The sequence below is a fragment of the Augochlora pura genome, chromosome 1 (genome assembly GCF_028453695.1).
Source record: "Augochlora pura isolate Apur16 chromosome 1, APUR_v2.2.1, whole genome shotgun sequence".
Taxonomy (NCBI): domain Eukaryota; kingdom Metazoa; phylum Arthropoda; class Insecta; order Hymenoptera; family Halictidae; genus Augochlora; species Augochlora pura.
In genome coordinates this window covers 4,859,445-4,884,920 of record NC_135772.1, presented here as the reverse complement: position 1 = coordinate 4,884,920, position 25,476 = coordinate 4,859,445, and the positions used below count along the sequence as shown (strand labels likewise).

Genomic DNA, 25,476 nt, shown 5'->3' with positions numbered 1-25,476 from the left:
GGTTTCCATAATTTTAATAGACCATCTTCACTGTAAGAACATAGAAGATTTTGGTGGGGATGGTGCGTTAGACCGATGACGTCTTTTTCGTGTATCTGCAACAAAAATAAATTTACTTTGTCTATTCAATATTACTATTGATAACTACATTAACTTACATTGAGAGTCCTTTCAAGTTTTCCAGATGATGTAGAGAAACAATATAGTACAAGATCTTCACCCACACAGTAAATGAATTCCCCTCTAGGACTAACAACTGTGCAGACAAAGTCACCACCTTCCCTTTTACCACTTGAGAATGATCTTACAATTTGGCCTTGCATATTCATAATTACGACTGTATTCGAGCGATTACAAACAACAAAATGTTCGGGATTTCGAGGCAAAAGATGTATACTATTTACAGTTAAGTCCGCGGCACCTAACGATTTGTACGTGCCCGCGCATTCTGTTGTTTTTAAACTCCAAATCTTTACAGTTCCATCGGATGAAGCGCTTAAAAAAGATGGACAAAACAGTGATTGAATATTTTAAACTAACATTAGTTAAAAGACAATCAGATATGAACTTTACCTTATTACATTGTGCCCATCTGGTGCAAAGACGACTTCGTTTACGAAAGATGAATGCCCCCGAAATTCTTTTAACGTTTTTCCAGACTTGAGCCCATGTATCCTGTGTTAGACATAAAATTTCATTTAGGATGAAATTTTTGCATTCTGCTGCTTCTACATACCTAATTGTAGTATCAAACGATGCAGAGAGTATTTGACTATTATCTCTACTAAACTGGAGGCAGGTAACTCCTTTTGAATGAGCCTTCTCAAATCTTCTTAAACATTGTCCACTTTGCACTCTCCATACTTTTATTTTTCCATCTTGGCCACCACCAGCCAACATTTCACTATCACGGCTAAAAGCCATTGATAATACTGCTTGTTCCATCATCATAAAGTTGTCTTGTGCTTGGTACTTTAAGTCTTTCCTGAATTTACCAGTTGTAAAATTCCAAACTTCAATAAATCCATCAACAGATCCAGTAACTAAATATTGACCATCAGGTGAAAATCTTGCACACTCCACATGAGATTTTTGTCCAAACTTGATTTGTTTTGAAAGTTGTGTTGGATATTTCTCATCTTCCTGATCACGTACTGCTGCTTTCCCTCTAAATAAATCTATTGTGGTACCAGGTGGAAGTAAACCCTGATGTTGCTGCCATTTCAATGCCTGTCCTAGAAGTGCGAGTAATCTGCTTGATGGTACTACAGATACTTCACCAGCTAGAGCTGTAGCTATATAAGCTCTACGTTTCTCTTTTGTACTACCATCAGGGTACGCTTCCCTTGGATCAAAGTATGAACGTGCAAGTAAATTTTCTGCACAATGAAATATAGTATGTTATTATAAAATGATTATTAAAATGTAAATAAGATTCGCATGAAGATTAGTTTCACCTAAATGAATATATCGCTCAGGTTCTTGTTGCTTCATCATAATCATAGGATCTGTTTGACGCAATAATGATCTGGCGGCACCTAGTTCTCTTAACTCTATTAATTCTAAGACAACCTAAACATTGGTGTAGGATACATATTATTTCATACCTTCTTGCTATCTACTGTGTTCATTTAACATGTTCATTAAAGATGCTATATACCTGTTCATATAAATCAATAAGCTTTTTATCTGGTAATTTTAATGATTGAATTGCTTTTAGTACTGTGTCCCAATGTCCATTGTTTATGTCTGCTACAAAACCATCTACACTATCCACTGTATTTAAAGACACACCAGTTTCTTCCTATCAATGGAGTACATTAATTTATTGTTTTTACAAGTAAGGTTCGATTGGATTACATTGTATAAGCAAAGGTTAAGTACCTGTAATGTTTGTAATGTTTTCACGAGATTTGATTCTTTAAGGTATTGTTGTATTAGACGTATTACGCTGAAAACAAATAGTAATGTATGAATGAAAGAGGCACAGAAAGCATCGTAATAATACATGTCAAATGCATACTCTGCAGACTCGATTTCAATCGACATTGTGTTGAATATCTAAAGTGCAATGCCTTAAGATATATGTAAATATAATGTCATCACTTATGTGTATATAACAATTTGTCACTCGTCATTAGAATAACAATCTAAACAAGTTTAAGAGAAAAACGGGCCTCTACGTTACTTAATGTTATGTTCATACCATGAACATAGTTGTGTAAGAAATTGTATGTACAATCGTACATATCGATTGTTAAAAGATTGAATTTGAAAAAACAGTTTCACTTCATATTTTATAATTTCAGATATTTGATGAATATTATACTTTTTTGGAAAATATAATAGATTTTAATTAGATTAGACCAATTTGGTTTAACAACTTGTAAAACTTTAGGTATGGCTTATGTTTAGTTATAAATCAGTTCGCTAATAGCGCTGTAGAACATTAACAGTATTTCGAGAGATTTTCCTATCTATAGTTTCATAGTGACGTGTGGTCTATGATTTTTAATGTGGAGAAATGTGTGTAACTAGAACAATTTTGTTTTGACAGCAGATAACGTTATGCAAAGTAAATAATTCAAGTATTAATTGTCAAATGTATTTACACTGTAATTGAAAGTTCTTGTTTAACGGCCAGATGTAAAATTGAATCTACAAGGCGGGAAATATATCTTTCAAAAAATGTCCGCTTTTTTCTTCTATACGTTATCTTATATTTTAATATCAGGATGCATTATATATCCTCCCACAGAATTTATTTCAGTTGGATTAACTATAAAAGATATATTTTCAAATTGGTTAGGCAGTGAAAATGAGTTTTTTATACAGTACCATATAAAAAGAAGTGTAATTACGTTATTTGTACATTCTATGCTTCCATTTGGTAACTATAAAACATTTCCTTATTGTTTCAGTAGTCCAAATTTGTAATACGTAATACTGAAAATTAATCTTGTTCTCATTCAGGTTACACCTGTGGGTTAATTTTATTTGAACATATCAATATTATGAAAGCTTTGTTAGGTTATCATAATTTCTGGTTGATGTTCATTACATGTACAGTTCTCCTTCCTTTATTTGCATGGTATAAAATTCTAATGTGGTCCATGAATAACTATGCTAAACATCCTATAGTACAAAATCTTATCATTTATTGTAATAATAATAATAATGTTGACAACAATAATTCAACATGGTCTGCAATTGCTTCAGACATCAACACAGAATATAGAAGGTACTAACTTAAACATCCTGTTCAAAAAGATGGAATAGTTTGGAAAGGAATTAAAAGCAACTGTAATTGTATTTTAGGATGGAGAAAATTATAATTAATACGAGCAGTGTATCATCTATAATAGCAACAGATAATTGGATAATTAAGATAATGCCTTATACAATATTAGTTGCTCACCAAAGTACTACAGCCTTAGTTGTTAATAAAAGTGACACTCATAATATGTCACCTGTAACTAGAGGAGAAATTACATTTATCAATATTCAGGTAAATTTTGTCTGACTTATTCGAGTTGTCTGACTAATAAAGAATAACTTATTTCTTAAGATAGTTATATTTACAAAACTAAGGAAAACTTTTTTATATTATAATCATTCTTATAATCTTTAATGTAGGTGAAGCCAACAAGAACTGGAGCAAAGCCTTTTGACATAAGGATAAATGCATTGAATTTTAAAAATTTGCAGGATAAAGTTTCAAGTCCCATTGCCATACTGCAGAATATTCAATTTCATAAAACCTTACTCGATAGATTTATTGATAATTTTAAAGAACAAGTTCAAGAAAATCCAACTTATGAATTTGCAGATGTATGTTATCATATATAAGTTTACTTTTAGCTTTGTTTGTAATTAGATGTATACTTCAATCTTAAAAATGATCTCATGCTTATAATGTATATTTCTTAAGGAAGTAGGTCAATGTATTGGATGTATGCAAGCTACATCAAACGTAAAATTATCTAAACAATGCACTACAGGCATAGGAACTGGTAATTCTGAAGATTGCATGACCTGTCATTGTCGACCCATGTGGTGCATAGACTGTATGGCAAAATGGTAAATGTATTTACCACCTTTCTGATTAATCTTTAACGTTCGCGTATTATTTTATTTTTGGCAGTAACTATCTTTGAAAGGTCTTATAAATAGAAATACGAATTAATTACATAAGGAAGGAATCATTTACTAATTTTGATTAAAGCAATTTATTCTTTAGTTTAAATATCTATTAACACGTATTGTTAACGGAAAAGCTCACAATATTTCTATTATGTACGTTATTACAGGTTTGCATCAAGACAAGATGAAGGTGCTCCAGAAACATGGTTGTCTTCTAAATGTTCTTGCCCCTTGTGCAGAGCAAAATTCTGCATTTTAGACGTGTGTTTGATACAGCCTGTTTGAATGGGGCAAAGGATTTATTTTAGATTGATATATATATATATATATAAATATATGTATATACATACATACACATATGCATAGAAGAGTACTTATATAATAAGAATAATGATGAAAATAGTTGGTGTGATTTTTATATAAAAATAAACTGTAAATCTTTTGTATTTAATAAGAGTATTATAACAGTAGTAGTAGTATCATTAAAAATGTTCTGTTTATTTAGTTTATGCACACTGTTACAATTTTTTATTCTAAGTAATAGAAAAATTAAGAAAAAAGATATTTTAATTATTATACAGCGAAACGGTCTCTCTAACATTTACAAAGAAATTCAAGTCGTTTAGACCAATGTTAAAGATTTTATAACGTTTTAAAAGGTGTGCGAATACTGTTGTTCTTTATTGTATGCGTTTCTTTATTGGTATTGCAGCGAGCGCAAAATAGTAAAGACAAGAATATTATAATTTTTGCGTGACCTCAGCCGTAACATTAATATAAATAAGACATCGTTTCTACATGAAATAGATATGCGCTAATAGCTGCGGTTTGTCATTTCGTCGAATTATGCAACAACTTTCTTATGTAACAGTTTTGGTTAAATGTCTTTGCGTTGCTAGTGTAGTAGCTTATATCAATATTTAAACTTCGAACGAGTATTCTCACCTTCCTGTCGAAACGATCATAAGATTTTAAGCTAGAGATACATATAACTGTCAATATTGATGATAGCAAAACCAGATAAATGTTTAGCAATGAATTTCGATTTTTGTGTCTGTGATTGTCTATTGTGATATTATGCGACAAGAAAGATATGCACGAAACTTGGATTTAACAGGACAGATGATCCAGAAGAGCGTATACAGAACAAATTGCACGTGCAATAATATATTGCATATTTTATTTCATATCGTGCATTTTTTATTTCAATCGAAAAGATAAAATTAAAAGGTCGACGTGTATCCGCCACCGTGGATATCAGCGGATTAAGAAATTTAACAATGACTTGTTGCTGGAGCCATCGCTCCGAGATAAACCTGTATACCGAGGATAGGAACGAAGATTATATGGATTTAAGTAATTCGTTTCGCGGAGTGGTTGAGTTACCGCGAAAATATGTATACATGCTCGCACAGAGTTGCAATTTCTTTATTGTTATTTATTCCATTATCATTTTCCCGCTGAACCCGTTGTACGGAGCGATTGATATACGACGAGCTTTTGTAATTAATTACACCGACAGGTGATCATTCCGAAGAGACTTACCATAGGCTACTGCAACTTTCCATTCGCGGAGATAATGTTCCCGAAACAAATGATTTCATCTTTTATCCTCTTGTTGCGCGTGAACGATAACAAAAGGAAAGTGTTTGTCCGTTATTTAAACTGTAAAAATATTACGGGAGCGTGGATAATTGTAAATTATTCGGTCGATCGGCAAGCTTTTGTAAAACTGATTTTCAAGCTACTCTTTCGTGAAAAGCGTAACAAAGTCAGCTACAATTCGCCATACGATCTTTTAGTTGAAAGTTTATCGAGGGTTTCCGATCTCTGCGTTCTCGTCGCTGGTATAAAAATTTCGATCGATTTATTCACCCTTGATTAGTCGATTTATCTATATGTAGACCGTGGTTACTAATCTCACAATCGGTATCACTATTTACAAGTACTCAACTTTACACGTAAGGTATTCCTTATCATGCAAACTTCTTTATCTAGTATGGCGTTCTTGTTTGTTGTATGCAGGCACGTGTGCATGCGCCACATTCCATCGAATGCTTTTTACTTTTCGATACCTTTGATTTGAAAATAGATTCGCTTTAGAAAACGTATCCTCGATTTAATTAAAAATATCTCTTCGACTCGCCGATAGTGATGAAGTTCTAGAGATAGTAATTGTAGGATTTTACTTCGAGTACATTGTCAGGATTATAATAATCTTATCCAATTTTAATTATGATAAACTTATTAATTTAAACTAATATCTAGGGCCTCTTTAGATATATTATCAAAAAAGGTGTATCGATGAATCGTTATTTTTAATATACAGCGTCGCATTTTAATCCACCAGGGTTGAATATCTCGAAAAGTACGAATGGCACGGAACAGATATATTTATTTGACTTTCATATCGTTAGTACTTTTCGAGATATTTGCCATTGTAAATGACTTATTCGTCGATAAGTTCATCATCTAGATAATGCAACCCCTGAACAAATATTTCACTTCTTGCACTTTATTTGAATAGCATAACGTGCGTAGTGAATTTACGTACAGCGTTTGCTACTAAATTTTAGAAATAATCGCGTCATTGAAGAGTTATATCAGCCTCGATCACGATCGCGGTATCTATCAGTAAAAATGATTAGCAGATCCGACGTTTAGACGTTTTTGTCGTCACTGTCGAAAGTGAACGTTATGATTTAGCATAGCAGAAATATTTTACGCAATCTGGGCTGGTTTTACGTAATCCTCAGACCCTTTATGCAACGCGAAATGTGACATAAAACAAGTAGTTCATGAAGCACTTGACATAATTTCATCCGTTTTAACTTTTCACCTGTCCGAGAAATTCAGAAATGTATGTAAGGTGAATGCAAACAGTTCAATGAAAAGTTATCCATTCCAAAGAAATTTGTCATTGTGATTAGACTTATATGCAAACTGTATGTGAGATATACATGTTGTATGCACTTCTGTACATACAAAAAAGCTTGTCAAATTATGTTTAATCAATGCATTTAAATCCTTTACATTACATACATTATTTTTTGACTATAAGTTTAAGCAAGTCACCACAGTTTTCAAGCTATTTTGTATAATTATCGTATACATGTATCTAATATGCAGAATATGCAAAATATGCAAGGAATTTGCAACATGCAAAATATCCGAGGAAATAACTAGTTTTTTTACTTTCAATATTAACACATCTATCAATAAACACATTCGAGTTTTACTCAGTTTTTTAAAATACGCGTCCGCGAAAACAACTTCCGCCGTTTAATTGTAACGCGCAGCTTTATCTGTTTGCTGTTAGATTCTCCTAGGAAGCTTTCCATGTAGCTATGACGAAATATCGACTTCAGTGGAAAAGTCAGAGTGCAATTATCTAAATGTACATTTTCGAAACAAGAAGCTCGGTCTATAATTTAGTTCAAGGTGAAGACTATACAATATTAACTGGACTATAGTTACACCGAAACATTTTTACTCAAATATTATTCTTTATGTTTCACTGACTAGCGATTGCTTTTATTATTTTATTCGGGACTGCGTCGTCGAGAAAATCGAATTTAAAGTTAGATCATCTATGCCAGGTCTCGGTTAGATTATTATTTGTTTTAAAAAGTTGTCAGATTATATACACACGCATCGATTGCTAATCTCGAATTTTGCTGATTCCCATGATGCGTTTGCATACAAACAATAGACAAGGAATTGTATCATGCTGCTGACGCATACGTTTCACGGTCATATTATAATGCATATTGAGTATGTAGTTTCACCCTATCAGCAATATTCAAATGCACAGTAGTTACAAATTTAATGTATAACTATATACTACAGTTTAATGTAGTTATACATTGAACGTATAACTGTATATTATACCAATATATAAATATATGTTGCAGTATGGAGTATTAGTTACAATTGCATTAATTACATCAACATAGACGAGAGGCCAGAAGGAAAAGGAGAACTTAAACGAAATCCGTATAACTAGGACCACTGTGTGACGTATCTAAGTAACTGTTCTCAGCTTGGACAATGAAGACTCTACTGTACCAGGTTTGGCAATTAATTACAATATCTAAATTAACCAAATTTAGTAAAGAAACAGAATGGTCAAGAACGCAACGACTACGACAAATTTTTGTCTTTCCTCGTTACTGTCCCACTGACCAACGACAAGTCGGTTGGACGTTCTCCAGGAGGGGGTAAGTGGGGCCTTATTTCCGATCGGACTTGCGCCGGCGACAGGTATGAATGCGTCCGATTGATCCGCTTGCGTTATTTACAGACTTTACGCAACGCAAACCGCGAAGCGGATCCGAACGGCTCGTTCCGTGGTCCAGCATCGCGGAAAGAGAGCTCGGGAGATCACCGGCTCTTGGAGAGGGTAGACGTCGGTGGAGGCAGCGTTGCGACAAATAGAGGACAGGCGTTTTTGGGCAGAGGAGGACAGAGACAGCAGGTGAAAGGGAGTAGCAGCCGAAATGCAGACGGTGCGAGACCCGGCGGAGCGGAGCCGATCGCGTTCGCGGAGCTCTGTCTTCGCGCGATCGTCGCGATGCTAAGGACAATTCACGGAACGAGCCGTCTCCGGACAGTCCTCGAACGGTCTTCGTGTTGTCGTCTTCGAAACGACGCGGCCACCGCACCGATAGAACCCATTTAGGAGGACGGCCTCTATCTCCCCTCCCACGAATCGCGTCACGTCGCTCTTATAGCGGGACGCGTGTCTGGTCGCCACAATCGAACCTATGTACACCGGCGTATATAAACCTGAGTAACGCCGAAAAAACCAGGCTAGTCGTGCCCGACGTTCGTCACCGTTCCACGCGGATTTCCTTCGCTCTTTCTCAAGCACCGCCGACTGTCATCTCCGCGACCGCCGAGCAGGCCGATCTATCGGATCCGATCTACGCGACGATCCCTCCTGGCGAACGGACGCGCCACGGATCCCTCTACGAGACTCCTGCAGTCATCCGGCAAAGATACTTTGAAGAATTCGGAGCAGTGCTCCGCAGATTTCCGAAAGAGATCCATAGCGCGCAGAGGACCGCGCGGACTCTTGACATAAAGCATTCGGGCGAACGATCGGAATCGTTTATGGAGAGAAAGTAAATACCCGAAGGACACGGATACATCATCGAGAGTCCACGCTGCTTCACCTGTTCGGAGACGCGGCTTTTTGCAGAAACGTTCGTACACCGAAAACCGCGCGCGCGCTCTTATCCACCGAATCGTTCAAAATTCCGTGCGCCGTCGAATCATCCGTTGTCGCTTGCCACCGCGTCTGCCGCGGTTGCTCTTCGGCGTGTCCCGTCGTTTCTGCATCCGCGAGTTCCCTCGAGATTATCAGCGATAATCTAAATCCCTGCCGACGATTGGCGACAGGCGAAACGGTCGATCCTACGGACTTCGAACCCGTTGTGCAACCGATTTGTGTCCGGGATTAATCCGTAAGTGTCTCCGTCGACCTATAATCACACCCCGCGACACTCGGCCGAAGACTGTTCCAAGATCCGCTGATAAATCATTATCGCCGCGGATACTATTAGACACCGGAAAAAGATAAAGGTGTAGAAAACGATTGGAGGATCGGGGCCGGTACGAAAGGGATCATCGGCTGCAGGGAGACGCGAGGGGGGAAAAGAATCCGCCGAGGATCGGTCGAGGATGTAAATAGAAGGTTACGCAGAGCCGGAGAGTCTCCATTCACGTAGAAGCCGGGGAAAAACCACGAGATCCCCTCAGCTGGAAGATATCCGGACGCTCGAATCATCGACGCTTATACTTGTGGTCCTCCCGTGTGCTCCTACGTCGTCCTTTGTGGTCCTCTGCGAATAATCGACGCGTGTCACGTGAGTATTATATTATACGCACCCGTTTCGAAAATCAGTTGTCGCGTGGAACCGTCTCCCTTTCTCTCTCTCTCTCTCTCTCTCTGATCGTCGTCAAGTTCGGGATGCAACCATCCGGCAACCGGTTGATGTGCCTCGTTACGCAACCGATCGGACTTTCGACGTACGACTCTCGCGATTATCACGAAACGCCGAAAATTATCGGTCATCATCGAGAGCACTCGACGGGACGCCCGTGTGTCGAATATCGTTTTTCGCGATACGTAAGATACATCTCTCGATAACGTTTCCGTCGCTCGAGCAGATAATTAATTCGTCGCGACTCCCGCGCAGTAGTCTAATTTGCCGTATCTGCGGTTTGTATACTTTCGCGACTGATCGATCTATCAACAATCCATATCCTCGCCACGACGACGGCAACGTTCCTCCTCACCTTATCTGTAGAAGACGTCCGAGGACAAGTACGTCGACTGCGTTACTATTTTTATATTGTCTGTCGGCTGCGGGGAAACGTTAGTTGTAGCATCTACAATTTTAGTTAGACCCTGGTTAGTACTAATTTATTCGCGATTTTTATATTAAATACGATTACTGAGATTCGATGGAATAACTGAGAGGTAATTGACACCGTTAATTGACAAGGGATAAGCTGCAATAATTGAGGGATAAATGAAAGAATTAAAGCCAGAGATACGTCTTCTAGCATTGCAAGATATATTGATAATTATATCGAATATATTCAAAGAAACGCGCCATTTTCCAATTGCCGTTCTCAGGCGCGAGTCTCTAAACATAATGGCGTAATTTGTTGTTAAAAGATTGGCGTGTGCTGTTTCCGATAAGTAATCTGTGCTCCTCGGGGCGTCTATGTGTACAGAAATGACAATAACTCTTTAAGCCGCGCGAGGACGCGCAAGATAATGAGTGGTTTATGGCAAGGTCGGCTCGAGATTTAAAAAGAGATAGAGCGCAGGCTTTTGGAGGGAACCACTATCATTTGCATAAATAAAATAGAAACTTTCGCAATTACTTTGTCCCTAAAGTACGTATGAGCCAAAGTTCTTTATCGTCGGAACTAACTCCTGACCTAACTCACGTGCTGTACGTTTCGAAATATCGAGCATTAAATCTTCTCTGAGCTGTTCGTCGAATATCCTTAACAAAATATATCTACAGTTACGAACCAAAGTAATCGTACACCTTTCGAAGCGCAACAACTTGTTTAAAAATAGACCGAACGTCTTAAATTTGCTTTTAAGATATCTATTTTTTATATTTTGATTTTCTTCAGCTTTTTATCCGTGACGAAAATTTGAAGGAAGCGTTTTCTGATTTATACGCATGATTTATTGAGTAGCAATCTTTAATTATTTGCAGGGGCATTTGTAGCGTCAGATAAAGAATGTAAAAGGATCTCTTGTCACTTTGTGTCATCCTAAGCAACAGCAAAATTCAGATAAAGTATTTTAGTCATTGTCTGGTAGACAGTCAAGCATTGACCTCGACAACACGTTGCATAATCAACTAAATCGTTGGATGCGCCATCGACACCATAATTTGATTTTTATTTTAACGTGTTTGCTCCCTCGTTTTTAAGAGATAAAACGTGCTCGCGTCGCGACGTGTTGTTTCCCTGGCACACATACCGCAACTTTTTTTTCTCAAGCAAACAATATTGACCGGATCGTCCCAAGGGGGGACACACGCTTTCGACGAGAGTTACATGAAAATATTTTGTTCAAACAAGATACGACCGCGAGATAAGAAACAACATTTATCCCCGAGTAGCGCAGACATCGTCAAAGAAATTGTCCAAAAAACCAGTCAAGAATCGGAAATAAAATCGTTCGCGGCTTCTTCCTCGTTGCTTCTATCGATGAAATAGTTCCTCGTCCTGGAGGATACCTGTTTGCGTTTCACGGCGCCGCGAAGCCTTGACGTTAACGAGTCGCGCAGGTAACAAATGCGTTTTCCTGAAGGCGTCGCGAGTCACAGCGTCACCACGTGCGTGGCACCCGAGGCGATCGTCGGTTCGAACGAGAAATCACAAGGTTCCGAAGCTCGAGACAGTATCGGCAAGGTCTAACCCGGCGAATTGCATCGCGAACGACGCGAAGGTGTTTTGCGGGCAGGTAAGTCGCGTGGCCGCGGTGTACGCCGGAAGCTGAGCCGGTATTCGTCGCACGTTGAACCTCAGCAGCCTCTTTGTCGCGGTATTATACATATGTATTTAGCAATGCCGTGAAAAAGAGGAAACGAAGGTTACCGGTTTCGTTTAACCGATCGGGAAACAAATGAAATGACTCAGTTTAGTAGCAGCACGTGTCAGCTCGTTGCAGCTACTTAGTTTCTATCTAGGTGCGAGCTTGTCTCAGCGATAATAATTGTTATCATATATTCTCTTCCAGTAGTTATTAATAGAGATCTATCGCGGATTGATATACAGCTTACCAGGCTCAATCTTTTACGGATTTTTCCGCAATCAACGCATGTAAAACAAGTTTCTGAGTAATTGATCGTCTCAGCCGCCTTTGTGTACGAGGAAACTGGTTTCTGCGAACCTCTTGACGTTCCGCCAATATCTCATTCTTTTTTTGGCCGATATACCACTATCATTAATTTCGAATATCTCGGTCTTAGTTGCTCCGCGCTTATCCTTCGTCTTACGCCCGATAAAATGAGCGTTACGTTTAATATCTGCGCTACATTGTCGAGAACCAGTAGTTTCAATGTGTCATCAGATAAATGCGAAAGATATTGAGTATCACTTAGGCTGTCAATCAAATAGACCAGTTTGCGAAAGAATGCGGAATAAGCGTGACGTCCGAACTCTTTTTCTTAATCGTCGCTCGTTCGAATATCGCAGAAGCGATTCTTCCGCAAGGATGTACAAGCCTGGGATTTTATTTGCCAAAGATAAACTAATTGTTACTGTTAACCACCTTGGCACCGTTCCGAACAGGTGGACGATAATGTCTGTAGGACAAAAACTTCCTGTTCAAGCGTTTTTTAGTTCGGTGGCAAGGCTGTCTTAAACGAAACGTTTCTCGATTCGTTTGCTTGTACAGGGTCAGGCAAAAATAGAATCTCGCCAGGCTGTCGTTTTTCAGGACGTGAAACCAGTTACTAATGATGGATAAATATAATTCAGGGGTAGCTTTTGTAAGCTACCCTTTGAGCGACCATTGGTTAAGGTTATCAGGATTAATACTCTGTCATGTATTTATCATAAATAATAGCAATGGTCACTCAGAGGATCCACAGCGAAAACCACCCTGAAAATGATAATGTATTGTCATAATAATTTTTCCATGAAAAGATATCCTAATTGAAGCTCCATTTTGCTTTTATTTCTCTAGTAATATTTAAAAAAAAATAGAAGACGTAGATTAGGCTTTGCAACCCTAAACTACCCTTAAACGAAGGTGTAGATGCTTGCAGTTTTAAAGGCCTTATTATTTCAAAACTGGCGCGATTCTTCGCCTTGCTAGACCCTTTGATTTTATTTTGCAAATATTCTAAGCAAAGCCTGCAATTTAATGACTAAGGACATTGCACCAAGAGCAGTTCGACAGAAGAAATAGATCGGTTGCGCAATGGAACCGCGGCAAGGGAAGCCAGTCGTGTGACATTTCATGGATCACGATCGGCCCCCAGGAATTTCCACAAACCGGCCACGAGAATTCGTGACGGCGCGACGCGTTTTATCCTCAACGATCCTGGATCCTGATTAACCGTATTCGTAGATCATACACCTGGGGCCCCATGATCATTTTTCGCGACCGACTCGTGACTCTTTTCTATCCGCGGCTCACACGGGAATATTTATTGGCCACCAATCGCGAGTCCTTTCTCCTTCCTGACATTAGAAAGTCCTGCATGCATTGTGCTGCGCGCACGTTCCCGTGGAAGCATTCAAGGATATGTGTCCCTACCGCAACACACCGTAATTCTGTGTAAAGCGCATTCCGCCGATTCTCGCGGCGCATTATTGCTCAACGCATCCGACCAGATCTCGTTCGTTGAACGAAAACGAACCCCTATCGCCGTGGAAACACGCGCGGAATCCGCGCGCGGCTAGGAAGTTGCTGAACGCCGCGGAACGTTTCAATATTAACTGCGTTCCGCAATATTCATTGATCAATGAGGATTAAGCGTGCTAGACGTAGCGCGATCGTTGACATTTCTCCTCTCTATCGTCTCGTTTCTTCGAGCTACCCTTAAGGTCAGTTCGGCGAGTAGCTAATCTGCGTTATTTCTAAATGTTAGAGTGACTAGTTCATCGTACAATGATACCTTAAATTTTGCTACTCTTCGAAAAGACAATAATTAATTAGCAGCTTTCATTTTTTAACTCTTTTACTCGGGCGATATTTATTATTGCTATGCAAAACGATCTCTACGACCACGTCACGTCAAAAACTGTTGATAATGGCAGAACATTTTGTCTCGTACATGATTCATCGATCATTTACCAGTTCGCGAAAAATTTATCAATGATAAATGTCGAATTCAGTCCCTCCGCACGATTTATGGTATACCGCAAACTTTATTGTCTGACAATGATATATGCACAAACGTATATGCATACAGAGTTAAGAACTTTTAAGAGCGACGTTTTAAGCAATAAAATATTGGGTCCGCGGACAATAATACTTAAAACGTTTACCTTCGCCAAAAAAATATTGCAAGATTACTAATAATTACAAGGTTAGTCCTCTGAGGATCGATGAGAATTAATCAAGTTTAACATTTGGAAATAATGAGCTGCCAAAGCTTGTGCATAAGAATGAAATTTATCAGTTTATAATTTTATTAATTCCACCAGCTGATCCGCGAGACGATTACCCAATTTGTAGTGTGACTAAAGTGAGAAGCATTCGCGGCTGTTTGCCATATCTTTCTGCCATATCTTGGGCAACGTTTATTCCCCGGTATGGATTTATAGCTTCCATTAATCAGTTTCAACAGTTGCAATTGCATCGGATTAGTTTAACACTGTTCGCGGCTCAATCTTAGCGAAAGATAACACTGTAAGACGAATTAAAACCTTTCTTTCCTGTCTATAATTTTTTTACAAGCGTATTTTACTTTTTAGATAAGAATCTGTATATTTTGTTATTCCGGAAAGTAAGCAGAAAAATGTTTACGTATACATATAAATGACACCTGCTCGTAATTTAAATGTATCTGTCGTACGATAATTAATTCTTGTAAAAAGCAACGATATACGTTCGAATTTTATAATAGTAACGAAGGACGCGTTAAACTATAAGCGTCGTTCGTTCTATTGTTTGCGTAAAATGGCGTATTATAGTAATTAGTACCTGCGATGTTTAGTGCGCGAAAGAGTTGAACTCCTAACAGGTATTGAGTAACAGGTTGAACCATGAATATGCACTTGCGCGTCGCAGGTTTTTATTAGTTATACGTGCTAACGATGGTCGTGCATGTTCGACTATGTCAGGCAGAGTATAATTAAGACCGCAAGTGTACGGTTGCTGAACGCATGATAAACTTACTGTTAATAGTGTTTAATACTGGCCGACGATTCTAAGTTACTCACGGTTTTCTTAGCAAGGTAAATATCCTGCAGATAATAGAACTAATCAGGACGATTATTTTCTTTTATTTCGTAATCACAGAAAATTCTCCCTCAGTTTGTGAACAAATAGTGGACAATTAAGGAAGAGGTGCGATTATTCGAGCCTCGTGTTTCCTTTTTATAGTCGCCAATAATTAGAAACCATAAAAACGAGCCACGAGACTTGAATAAAAATCTTTATCGATGAAATTCATAATTTTATTCCACTGTGAAAGGGTTAATTATTTAAATACTGTATGCAGTTTTACCACTGTGCGAAATCTCGTCGAAAAGTCAGGGTCAGACTCAGGGAGGCCCCTCCTTGTTAGCGGATCGATCAGTCAGCGATACGTATCAGTTAATGACCACGATTTATAATAATTTCGTCGATAAGCTGATACGCGTATTCGTGGAAAATTTTTGGCGATAAATTGGTCATCGTTGTTGTAACATTTCGCATTACCGTTGACGTATCTCTTCTAAAGAGCACCTGCTGAGCGGGAAGTGCGTCGAATTCGGCTTTGTTTCCAAACATAGTTTATCCGTAATCGGATCTCCTTTTATCAGTGATTCGCAAAATTGGATACTCATGTGAGAGAACCGACCGATAGAATCTTGGCTTGACAGCTCACCTACATCCATGAGGCGTTTTAATATAGCGGACGAACGATTTCATCTGGAATTTCATTTGTTCGTAGACGCAAGCCGATTGATTAGGGATAAGAAATTTGCCGCGATAACAGTTCTACACATTAATTGATCGTTAATTATCTATCGGCAACGAGGGATTTTTTCGGTAAATTGCGTGAACCATTAAGGACGTTTTAAAACAGTAACGAAGGTTGTAGTAAATTATCTAAACCTTTATAGCTTCGTTTAAACAATTATTAAAATTTGTAGATCCGTAAGAATATTATTTTTAATCTTGTTCTGAGAAATTGCAGAAATTGATGGGATCGAGTTCGAATTAAATCCTCTGTTAAAATGTTGAGAATTAAGCAATTTTTGATTGATCGATACAAATTTATAGATTAAATACTTAGAATTTTTTAAAGTAGAAACAATTTAAGTTATCATGGGACCACTGGCATTTAGCGCAAAACTTACGCATACGTTTCGTTTCCAGATTCATCATGGGGAAAGGAAAAAAGGCACAGGCAGCTATGGACAATCCTATGCAGGAATTCAACAGCAGGTATTATCCCGTCACCACTGACTCACCATTACATAATGTAATGGTGGCTAGTTGTTAATGGTATCAAAGGATTAATTTGCTTTCCAAGGTCGCTTCTTTTTGGAACTTTCAATTCGTGCGCAATGACTATTTAAACGACCGTAGAGCGATTTACATCGCGTTTGATCCCGCACGAGTAATCGTGCGCACGCATAAGCGCACCCAAAAATCCGCGCACCTATACACGTGATGCATAATGTTTCACTTAAACGAGTACATCGTCGATAGCCGTATCGATAGCCCCGATGACGCCGGAAAAAAATTCCGTCGTAAGTGATTTCTGAAACATTTCGGAAATCTTTTGTGTTACGCGCTATCATTGGTTGATTGATGGCGTCCGATAAAGTGCAGTCGAAAAATTTAGACGCCAACGCGCCATTATCTCGCATCCGATCGTTTCTGTTCTATCATTTTCTCTTTCGAGAATCTGTCAATTCAACTTTGATAAACGGCCTGATACTGACGAATCGGGAATTAATTAGCAATAACGTGGAGAACTCTCACAATTTTCAACACGTTTTCATCACATTTTAATATCTCCGCTGTATTTTGATTCCAATAGACGTTGCATCGGGATAATGATCGCTTGATTTGTTTACCGGCGAGTTCGTTAACAATTCCCTGATAACAGTAATGCTTTCGGTGCGCGCATACATTTGCATATGTAAATATGTTGTAAGAAATTCGATGCGCAAATGCACATACATCGGTTCGTTTGTTTCAGCACCAAGATAGCACCCGTGGTGATCGGCGAATTCAACGAGAAGGATGAATTGTACAATCCTTTCGAGCATCGTGACAAGAAAGACGCCAACTCGTGAGTTATCACTTCTTCTCCATGGCAAACTTCCCATAAGACAAATAAATTGGCTTACGAGTATTGCTTACAATTTCAAAAGTCAATAATTAAGTAATCAAGGAGAATCGTTAACGTTTTATATAATTCACTGTGAATTTTTTAATCTTTATATAATATCAGTTGCTCAACCAATTTCCGGTGAACTGATCTCGTTTATTTCTTTTTTATTTCTCTTTGGCAATATTCCTCGTGTTTTAAAATAAAATAAAATGGTAGATTAATCCGAGGAGTAATGAAGGGGAAAATAATGATGCGTTTACGTTGCAGCGATGTCGGGGCGCTGGCTCACATGCTGAAATCATCCCTCGGTACCGGGATCCTCGCGATGCCGAACGCTATACGAAACGGCGGCCTCTTAATCGGCAGCATAGGCACGATAGTAATTGGGTTCATATGCGCCCATTGTGTCCACATTCTGGTCCGCTCGTCCCACGTGCTCTGCAAGAGGACGAAAACACCGCAGATGACGTACGCCGAGACAGCTGAGGCAGCATTCCTTTACGGACCGAAACCAGTCAGACCCTTCGCGAACATCAGTCGAATCTTCGTAAAAACTGCATTGTGTTGCACTTACGTGGGTGGCTCGTGCGTTTACGTGGTATTCGTCGCGACCTCGATTGAGCAGGTAAGATCGCCTTGGTCGATCGTCTTTGTTCTTTTTTCTTCACTGTGACGCGCTCGCCTTGCTCGCAACCTTCGACTTCACCGAAATGAGTCACTTGATCTAGCATTCTAAAATTTCACCGTACTTAAGCAGTCTCGATCGTCTCAATGATAATAACTTCGCGGAAAACAATTTTCTTACCCGCAATCTCGAATTCATCTCGCGGTAAAAATTAACGATCCCGTTTACCACAGAACCGCGGGAATTCGTCGAAGCAATGTTTATAATGCCCATCTGCAATTCTCGTTGCACGTATGACGACAGAGAAACGCGTAATCGACTTGATTTTTACAACCGGATACGAGCGATCCGCGAAAAGAGTTTTTTATCTTGCGATAATGAACGTCCGTGATTTAATTAAGAAAGGAAATTCGCGTACGATGAGCAAAGTGATATTTTATCGATCAATCGGAGATTGCGTACGCTCCTTGGTAGCGTTCTATATTTACTGTCTCGCTTGATAAGTGATCGACCAAAAAAAGGAACGCTTTCGAACGTTGTAGCGCGAGACCAGAAAATTATGAACCGTACGCGGGAGACTGCGTCTTTGCCGATGAAAGAAGACGAATCGTAATTGATTTAATAGGACTGAAAATAATCAAGGTGATCAAGTCGAACGCGCATTCGTAATTACATGTAAATATCCGCGTTTATGGGAAAATCCCTGGGACACCCTGTATTACAATCGTCTTCAGTAATTGTCGAAAGATGGAATTTGTTTAATAAAGCTTAACTCGTTTGATTTCAGGTGGCGAAGTTTTACAGCGACGCGGAAATATCGTCGCGCTATTATATTCTCGCGTTGCTGCCAGCGGTGCTGCTCTTGGGTCAGATACGAAATCTGAAGTACATGGTACCGATTTCCATGGTCGCCAATGCCTGCATGATGGCCGGCTTTGCCATAACCCTGTATTATATTTTCCGGGACATTCACATGCCACCGACGAACGTTAAATTGTTCTCGTCGGTCTCGCAATTGCCCACGTTTTTCGCTACAGTGATTTTCGCGATCGAAGGTATCGGCGTTGTAAGTACCATTTTAATTATAGTATATGCACTGGTATGCATAATTATAGCCTCAAGTAGTAAATGATCTACTTGCTAATAATGAAATAATCTTTGCGTAGGTGATGCCTGTAGAGAATAGTATGCGGAATCCCGAACACTTCCTAGGATGCCCGAGTGTTCTTAATATAACGATGACGATAGTGGTGTCCCTCTATGCTGTATTGGGTATATTCGGTTATTTATCGTACGGTGAAAACGTAATGGCCAGCATCACGCTGAGTCTGCCGACAAATGAAATGTAAGCTCAACACATACATAATATAAAACCTTTTACTATTATTTACGAGATCTGTATTATATTACAAACAAAATAATCTTACAGTTTAGGGCAAGCCGTGAAAATACTCATCGCCATAGCCGTTCTATTCACCTACGGTCTCCAGTATTTCGTTCCAATGCAGATCATGTGGGCCTCGATACAGGAGAAATGCAGTCACAGATACCAAGGATTGTGTGAAACGCTGCTGAGGATAGTCATGGTCGTTTTCACAGGCAAGTACATCATTTCTTCTCGCTTATTAGATTAGTGCAAAGATAAATATATTAACATAAATTGTTATTCAATTACGTTCATGCGTTATACGGTCGTAAAACGCTCTGTTAGGTCTCCTAATTTATGCAAACGGTTCCCGCTTTCAACGCTCCGTGACGATCGCATTAGCATTTCGAAATAGAAAGGTAAAACTTTAGGGGGCGGGTTTGAAAAATATTTGAAAAATCGATTTCAAGTAATCGCCAAATCGTAAAATGGAATCTAATCGGAACGTAGAATTTCTGCGAATAAAATAATTAATAAAATACGCGCGAAACGGTAATTGCTTGGAAAACAATTCATCGGAAGCCGCGTCCTCAATTTTTCAAGTCGAATCACTCGTTCCACGGAACAGATTGTCTCTGTCAGCGGGTAACGAGTGAAAATGGATATTACAACATTTCTGCGATAACAAGACACAATTATTCTTCTTGCTGTGGACCGGTTCGGGATCGGCCTGTCCCAGTCACGCATGTTACTTTTCTAAGAGAGACAGAGAGAAACGCGAACGGCAATGGAATGGTAGCGGCGCACGGCGGAATAGCAATCACGGTGGAGTGTGTCAGGAAACTACCTGTTAGTTCTCTAGTCGCATGATTCACCGTTCAGTGACTCGTACCGACATATCGTACTTGGCTAGCTCATTGACAATCTACGGCTTCGTATTTATTAAGCCGGTGATATGACACCTGAATGCGTCGGCCGTCCAACTTTTATTTACGATAGACATAAAATCATCGTGACACACATGTTGCTGGTACTATCGCCGTCAACGTAACGATGATGTACACAGTCGAGTCCAACCACGTAAAGCGAATACAGAGTGTCCCACTAGTCATTCTCAATCAGAAAATGAGGAAAAAGCTACTCCGAATGATCTCAGCAATTCATTTCCCGATTGAGAATAAACATTACTGTGAAAATTGAAATAAAAATGTTTCGTTCTTGTTACAGTTGTGGTAGCATTGCTGGTTCCTAAGCTAGAGCCGTTTATTTCTTTGGTGGGTGCCATATTTTTCTCGGTGCTCGGTATCAGCATTCCAGCAGTTGTGGAAACGATCTCTTGCTGGGAGGGTCACCTGGGCGCGTACAAATGGAGGCTCTGGAAAAACACGGCGCTTCTAGTGTTTTCGTTGCTCGCTTTAATATTCGGTTCGTGGATCTCCATAGTGGAGATAATAAAAATTTATCAGGAATGAGATTCCAGGGGGGACTCATTTGTTCGGCCATGAAAAAGACTCGCGTTCGAACGCGCCACGGTCTCGCCGAGACCAGAATTCGGTAAACGATTTCGTAACAGTTCGTGCTGGAAACGTGACGTCGACGGTCACGGCCGCCGTGCACAGTGCGTGTCGCTTAACATATAAAATTCAAATACCTGAAATGTTAAATTCATTTCTGTACCAGAACGACCATGGACGCGGCATACTGTCTGTCGCGGCGCGGAACATTCAATTTGGAAGTTTCTCATGTACATTCTGATATTTATTTCGACTGTTTGTTTAAGCGTTTTTCCTTCTATTTAGCACCCGTAACGTTCCGATAGTTCGATCGTTATTAAATTAGTTAGCGTGTCGTTACCTCTCGCATCTCTCAGTATTCTTCTCGTATCAGCTCCGTGGAAATGTCTGTGAGACAAAGTGACATCTGTTTAGAACTCTGGCAAGTAGGATAAATATTTATTGTAAATATTCAGGATATCGTTAAAGAACAATATTGTGCGCAAGGTAGCTTGTCGAGTGAATGAACTTGAGACACGTGTGGCTTTAATCTCAGAAATGATTTGAAATTCTTGGAATACTTAAATGAATGGAATAAACAAGAGAAATGGTTTGTCTCGACAGGTCGCCTTGCATATAATTAATAAAATGGAGACAATGTTGAAATAGAAATGAATAAGGACGACTTATCTCTACGCTTTTATAGAATAGATATACTTTATTAAAAAGACATAGCGCGATCAACACTGTGCCAGCCCTCGAAAACACAGGGTTTAGTCTTTAAGTTAACGATAATCGAATGGTGTGAATGCATATGGTGCCTGCCGCGGGATAAAACCTGTTCTGTTACAGTATTCATCAACATTTCTGAATTTTCATTGTTCTGCAGAAAATGAAATCATGATCGTTTTGAAAGACAAGTCGTTCACACTTTTAACGTGAGCTTTTTAATCTTTTGCGGGACCATGATGGTGGATCCATCAAAGTTTCTAATAAAAAGTATCGATTGTCAAGAGCGATAGTGACATACGTATTGTTATCTAATTTTCACAAGATGAAATCATATGTGACTCGATCGACATACTGTTGCATAATTGTAAATATACCTGTGCGTAGTTAAGTGAAAGAAATTGAAAAAGAGTATATATCGTCAAGCATAGGTGCGACAAACGGGTCTCTTTGAAATGCGATTACTGTGCTCTCGCGTCTTCCATTTTACGTAGAAGGGTACACGCGTTGAAATCTCTCAAACACGTGTACGGGTCGTCGCTGAGGCCTACGAGATCGATTGTACGATTCCAAGTTCGACGATATCAATATCGAGTCAACCATAGTCTGCGTCGATTCTACTCTGTACTGCCTCCCATTATACGAAAGTAGACCGATGAGCACCATGTAGACACCGACTATCAGGGGAAGTAGCTGTAGAAAGTCGACGAGATTTATCAGCCGCATTATTTGATACACGAACGATGCTATGTCGAGCGTCGACGTAGTTCCCTGTAAAGTATTTAGTATGTTTATACCGCTTTAAGTGCTAGATTAATTTATGTTGTAATTTATATCGTAATCCGACGAAATACTGTGCTTCCAGGCATGTACAGATATTATATGTATAGTATACGATAAAAAAATAGCAGAAAACGAGATCGGATTGCTCGAGAAAAAAAAGATAAGAGAAATAAAATATTTTGCAGTTTTAAATGACGTATAATGTTTGAAAAGTCTTACGCTCGAGCACCATAGTAGAGGAAAGATGCCTTCGCTGACGTTTGCGAGAAGATCGACCGGTTGTCTGGCCAGCTTTACGTTCAACTGTGATTTCTTGTCCCCCTGGAGCGGAAATCCAGTGTACGGTTCGATGACAATGTACGTCGAATGTAGCTTTTCATCGGGTTTCAAACCGTGAGCATATTTAAGAAGATTCGGGTCACCGTGTAGAAAATGCGGTTCCGAAAATATTATAGGTGCTTTCTGGAATATATAAGACGCAGGAATTTTTCGAGGAGGATGTATAAACGTGTACAACAGTATTGCATAGTTTAAGTAATATTATAGTATAATAAAAGATAAGATCACCTGGCATTCGGACGCATCGAACAAGCCCTGTTCTAGGCATACGACTTTCTTATCTTTTACTGGACAGTAACACTGTGAATTATTTAGATCCCATGCGCGTTCCTGTACGGTATATTTCCATCCTGTTAGACCGTGTAGGGTAATATCCCTGTCGTAATCAACTTCCAAGGACCTATCGTTTAAATAATATGATTCTTAAATAAAATTTATATTTATTTATTATTTCATAATAGTCTTATAATTAGAATAATTGATACAGTGTTGAAAGGTTTCGTTGCAGCGTTAAAAAAGAGTTATTCTCACCTGCATAGGTCTGGAGAAAAGGTTGAAACGTAAGGTAATCGTTCGGACAATGGTGCCCACGTGATGGTGTCTGTCCCAACAACTTTGTTGCATGGCTCTGACCACTGTTCCAGCACCCTTTCTCCCATGTAGGAAGTTATGTCGCCAAGTAGACTTAGATTTTTCGTACCCCTGTTAACGGAGAATGGTCCACGGATGGTATTGTTTACCTAATAATTATTAGTTAATTAATTCGTTAAACAATTCTTCCTCCTTCTTTCCCAATTCTTTTTACAGCTGACGACTTACCTTTTGGAACATACTGAACAGATAGACACCCTCTTTATCGGTTTCTCTTAGGGCCGGTGGCAGTTTAGTTTCCATCGTCTTGCATATAAGGTTTAATTCCGGATACTTGACTCTGTTGCAGGTAACTTTTACTCCGTTGAAGAGTATGTCGGTAGCACGAGCATTTATAAATATACTACTGTGATTGGCAAATAGTTTCGACACATGATTGCCGTATTGTTCCATAAAATTCATAGGGAGTTCCGATAGCTGTTCAAAGACGTTAAAGATGACTTTATTAGAGTTTTTCTTATTAAATTAATATTGCATAAGAATGGGTAGTTAATTATGACGTTTCCCGTTTCGCTCACCATGTTAATGGAGCCCACGTACGCAGGATTTAGTATGGTGACTTTATCACGACTACTCACGTTCACGCTTTTATGTTTGTTGAAAGTATAAATCGTTTTTGTAACATATGTCATCTCGTCCAATTCATCGTCGATGTCTTGCATGTATCTTTGGTAGTTCTCGCTTTTCACGAAGAAGATATCAATTTAATATAAATTTAATATAAATTTTACTTAGAGAAAGTTGTTCGTTCTTACTTGTATACGTAGGGGCCATGCTCAACCAGCTTCGGGTTATCTCCGCGCATTACTTCATCGGGATTTGTAACGTTAAACAAATAGCACGAGAAAGATAGCGGGACAGGTGTGATATAAGCCTTATAACCGGTCGAACCTTCTATAAGTGGCAAATGCTAAAAACGATTGTTTTATAATGTGTATCGTGTTACGCTTATGAAGCAATTAGGTATGAAATAATATTGTACTTACTGTTTGCATTCTGATCAATAGATAAGACGTAAAGAATTGTCCTATAGAAAGAGCTAGACCACATAGAATTAATACGACTCCAAATACACTGGCGAGAATCATTGTTCGTTGATATCGTGAGAGAATTAGTAATAGTTTTGTCATTAATTAGTTATTTATTAGTTATTAGATTTTGTATATTTTACTTTATTATAGACAGTAATTTTTTTATTCGTTCGAGTAATTGCAATAGAGAAACGTATGCGCATACTGCGCTTGCACTGCAGTCAGGATGTTTTTACAATCGTGCAGGTAACGATACTTATAATATTTTCATGCAATCCTGTAGATTTACGTACAAGCATACACGATCATATTAATTCTTTATAACGTTGTTATATCGCTCAATTAAATCTGATATCGTAAAAATAGGGATTGCTGCTGTTATGAATTCGTTCTTTTCGGTCAATACTGTACATTTATCTTTGATAAATCATTAAAAGAAGCAGAAATAATTTTTTCTAGCTGTTTTACCAGTAGATAATAATAAAAAGCCAATGCAAAATTAATTCTAAAATTAATTCTTTAAATTATGGTATTTATCCAACATGGTCCTTATTCAAAGTGCGATAACTCAGTAAGAAAAAATCGTATATCAATTTTTAGGTAGTCGTTGTAAAGGGGAGACTTTCCACTTTAATGTCATTATAGTTATGTTTAATAAAAAAATTTATTGAACATTGCACAGGCGTTTGAAACTGGAGAGTGTTTATGAAATAAAAGTGCCGTCACATTTCGATCTCGCAGAACAATAAAAATCATTTCAGAATAAAAT

General features: G+C 38.7%; 4 protein-coding genes across 4 annotated transcripts; 2 read left to right on the top strand and 2 right to left on the bottom strand.

The window, feature by feature from the left end:
- Positions 1-5: 5 nt before the first annotated feature.
- Smu1 (Smu1 spliceosomal factor) lies at positions 6-2,197 on the bottom strand (the record flags this gene model as incomplete). The annotated part of the gene is made up of 8 exons (XM_078180836.1): positions 2,024-2,197; positions 1,885-1,951; positions 1,661-1,804; positions 1,458-1,572; positions 737-1,379; positions 574-675; positions 159-495; positions 6-95 (listed from the first exon to the last, which is right to left on the bottom strand). Coding segments are annotated over exons 1-8 (1,524 nt in total), but the record flags the coding sequence as incomplete, so codon positions are not given.
- Positions 2,198-2,503: 306 nt separating this feature from the next.
- Positions 2,504-7,381, top strand: LOC144474395 (E3 ubiquitin-protein ligase TM129). The gene is made up of 6 exons (XM_078189236.1): positions 2,504-2,890; positions 2,974-3,241; positions 3,319-3,508; positions 3,637-3,831; positions 3,932-4,080; positions 4,311-7,381. The coding sequence occupies exons 1-6, from the start codon at positions 2,689-2,691 to the stop codon at positions 4,426-4,428; spliced, it is 1,122 nt and encodes a 373-aa protein (XP_078045362.1). The 5' UTR covers positions 2,504-2,688; the 3' UTR covers positions 4,429-7,381.
- Positions 7,382-8,670: 1,289 nt separating this feature from the next.
- Positions 8,671-23,475, top strand: LOC144474337 (proton-coupled amino acid transporter-like protein pathetic). The gene is made up of 8 exons (XM_078189112.1): positions 8,671-10,013; positions 16,724-16,792; positions 17,556-17,648; positions 17,958-18,315; positions 19,103-19,381; positions 19,482-19,660; positions 19,745-19,914; positions 20,909-23,475. Exons 2-8 carry the CDS (start codon positions 16,731-16,733, stop codon positions 21,151-21,153), a joined length of 1,386 nt encoding a protein of 461 aa, XP_078045238.1. The 5' UTR covers positions 8,671-10,013; positions 16,724-16,730; the 3' UTR covers positions 21,154-23,475.
- LOC144474257 (sensory neuron membrane protein 2) lies at positions 22,384-24,922 on the bottom strand. The gene is made up of 8 exons (XM_078188990.1): positions 24,663-24,922; positions 24,432-24,586; positions 24,195-24,357; positions 23,845-24,093; positions 23,557-23,765; positions 23,254-23,425; positions 22,906-23,148; positions 22,384-22,674 (listed from the first exon to the last, which is right to left on the bottom strand). Exons 1-8 carry the CDS (start codon positions 24,804-24,806, stop codon positions 22,390-22,392), a joined length of 1,620 nt encoding a protein of 539 aa, XP_078045116.1. The 5' UTR covers positions 24,807-24,922; the 3' UTR covers positions 22,384-22,389.
- Between the last annotated feature and the right edge of the window lie 554 nt (positions 24,923-25,476).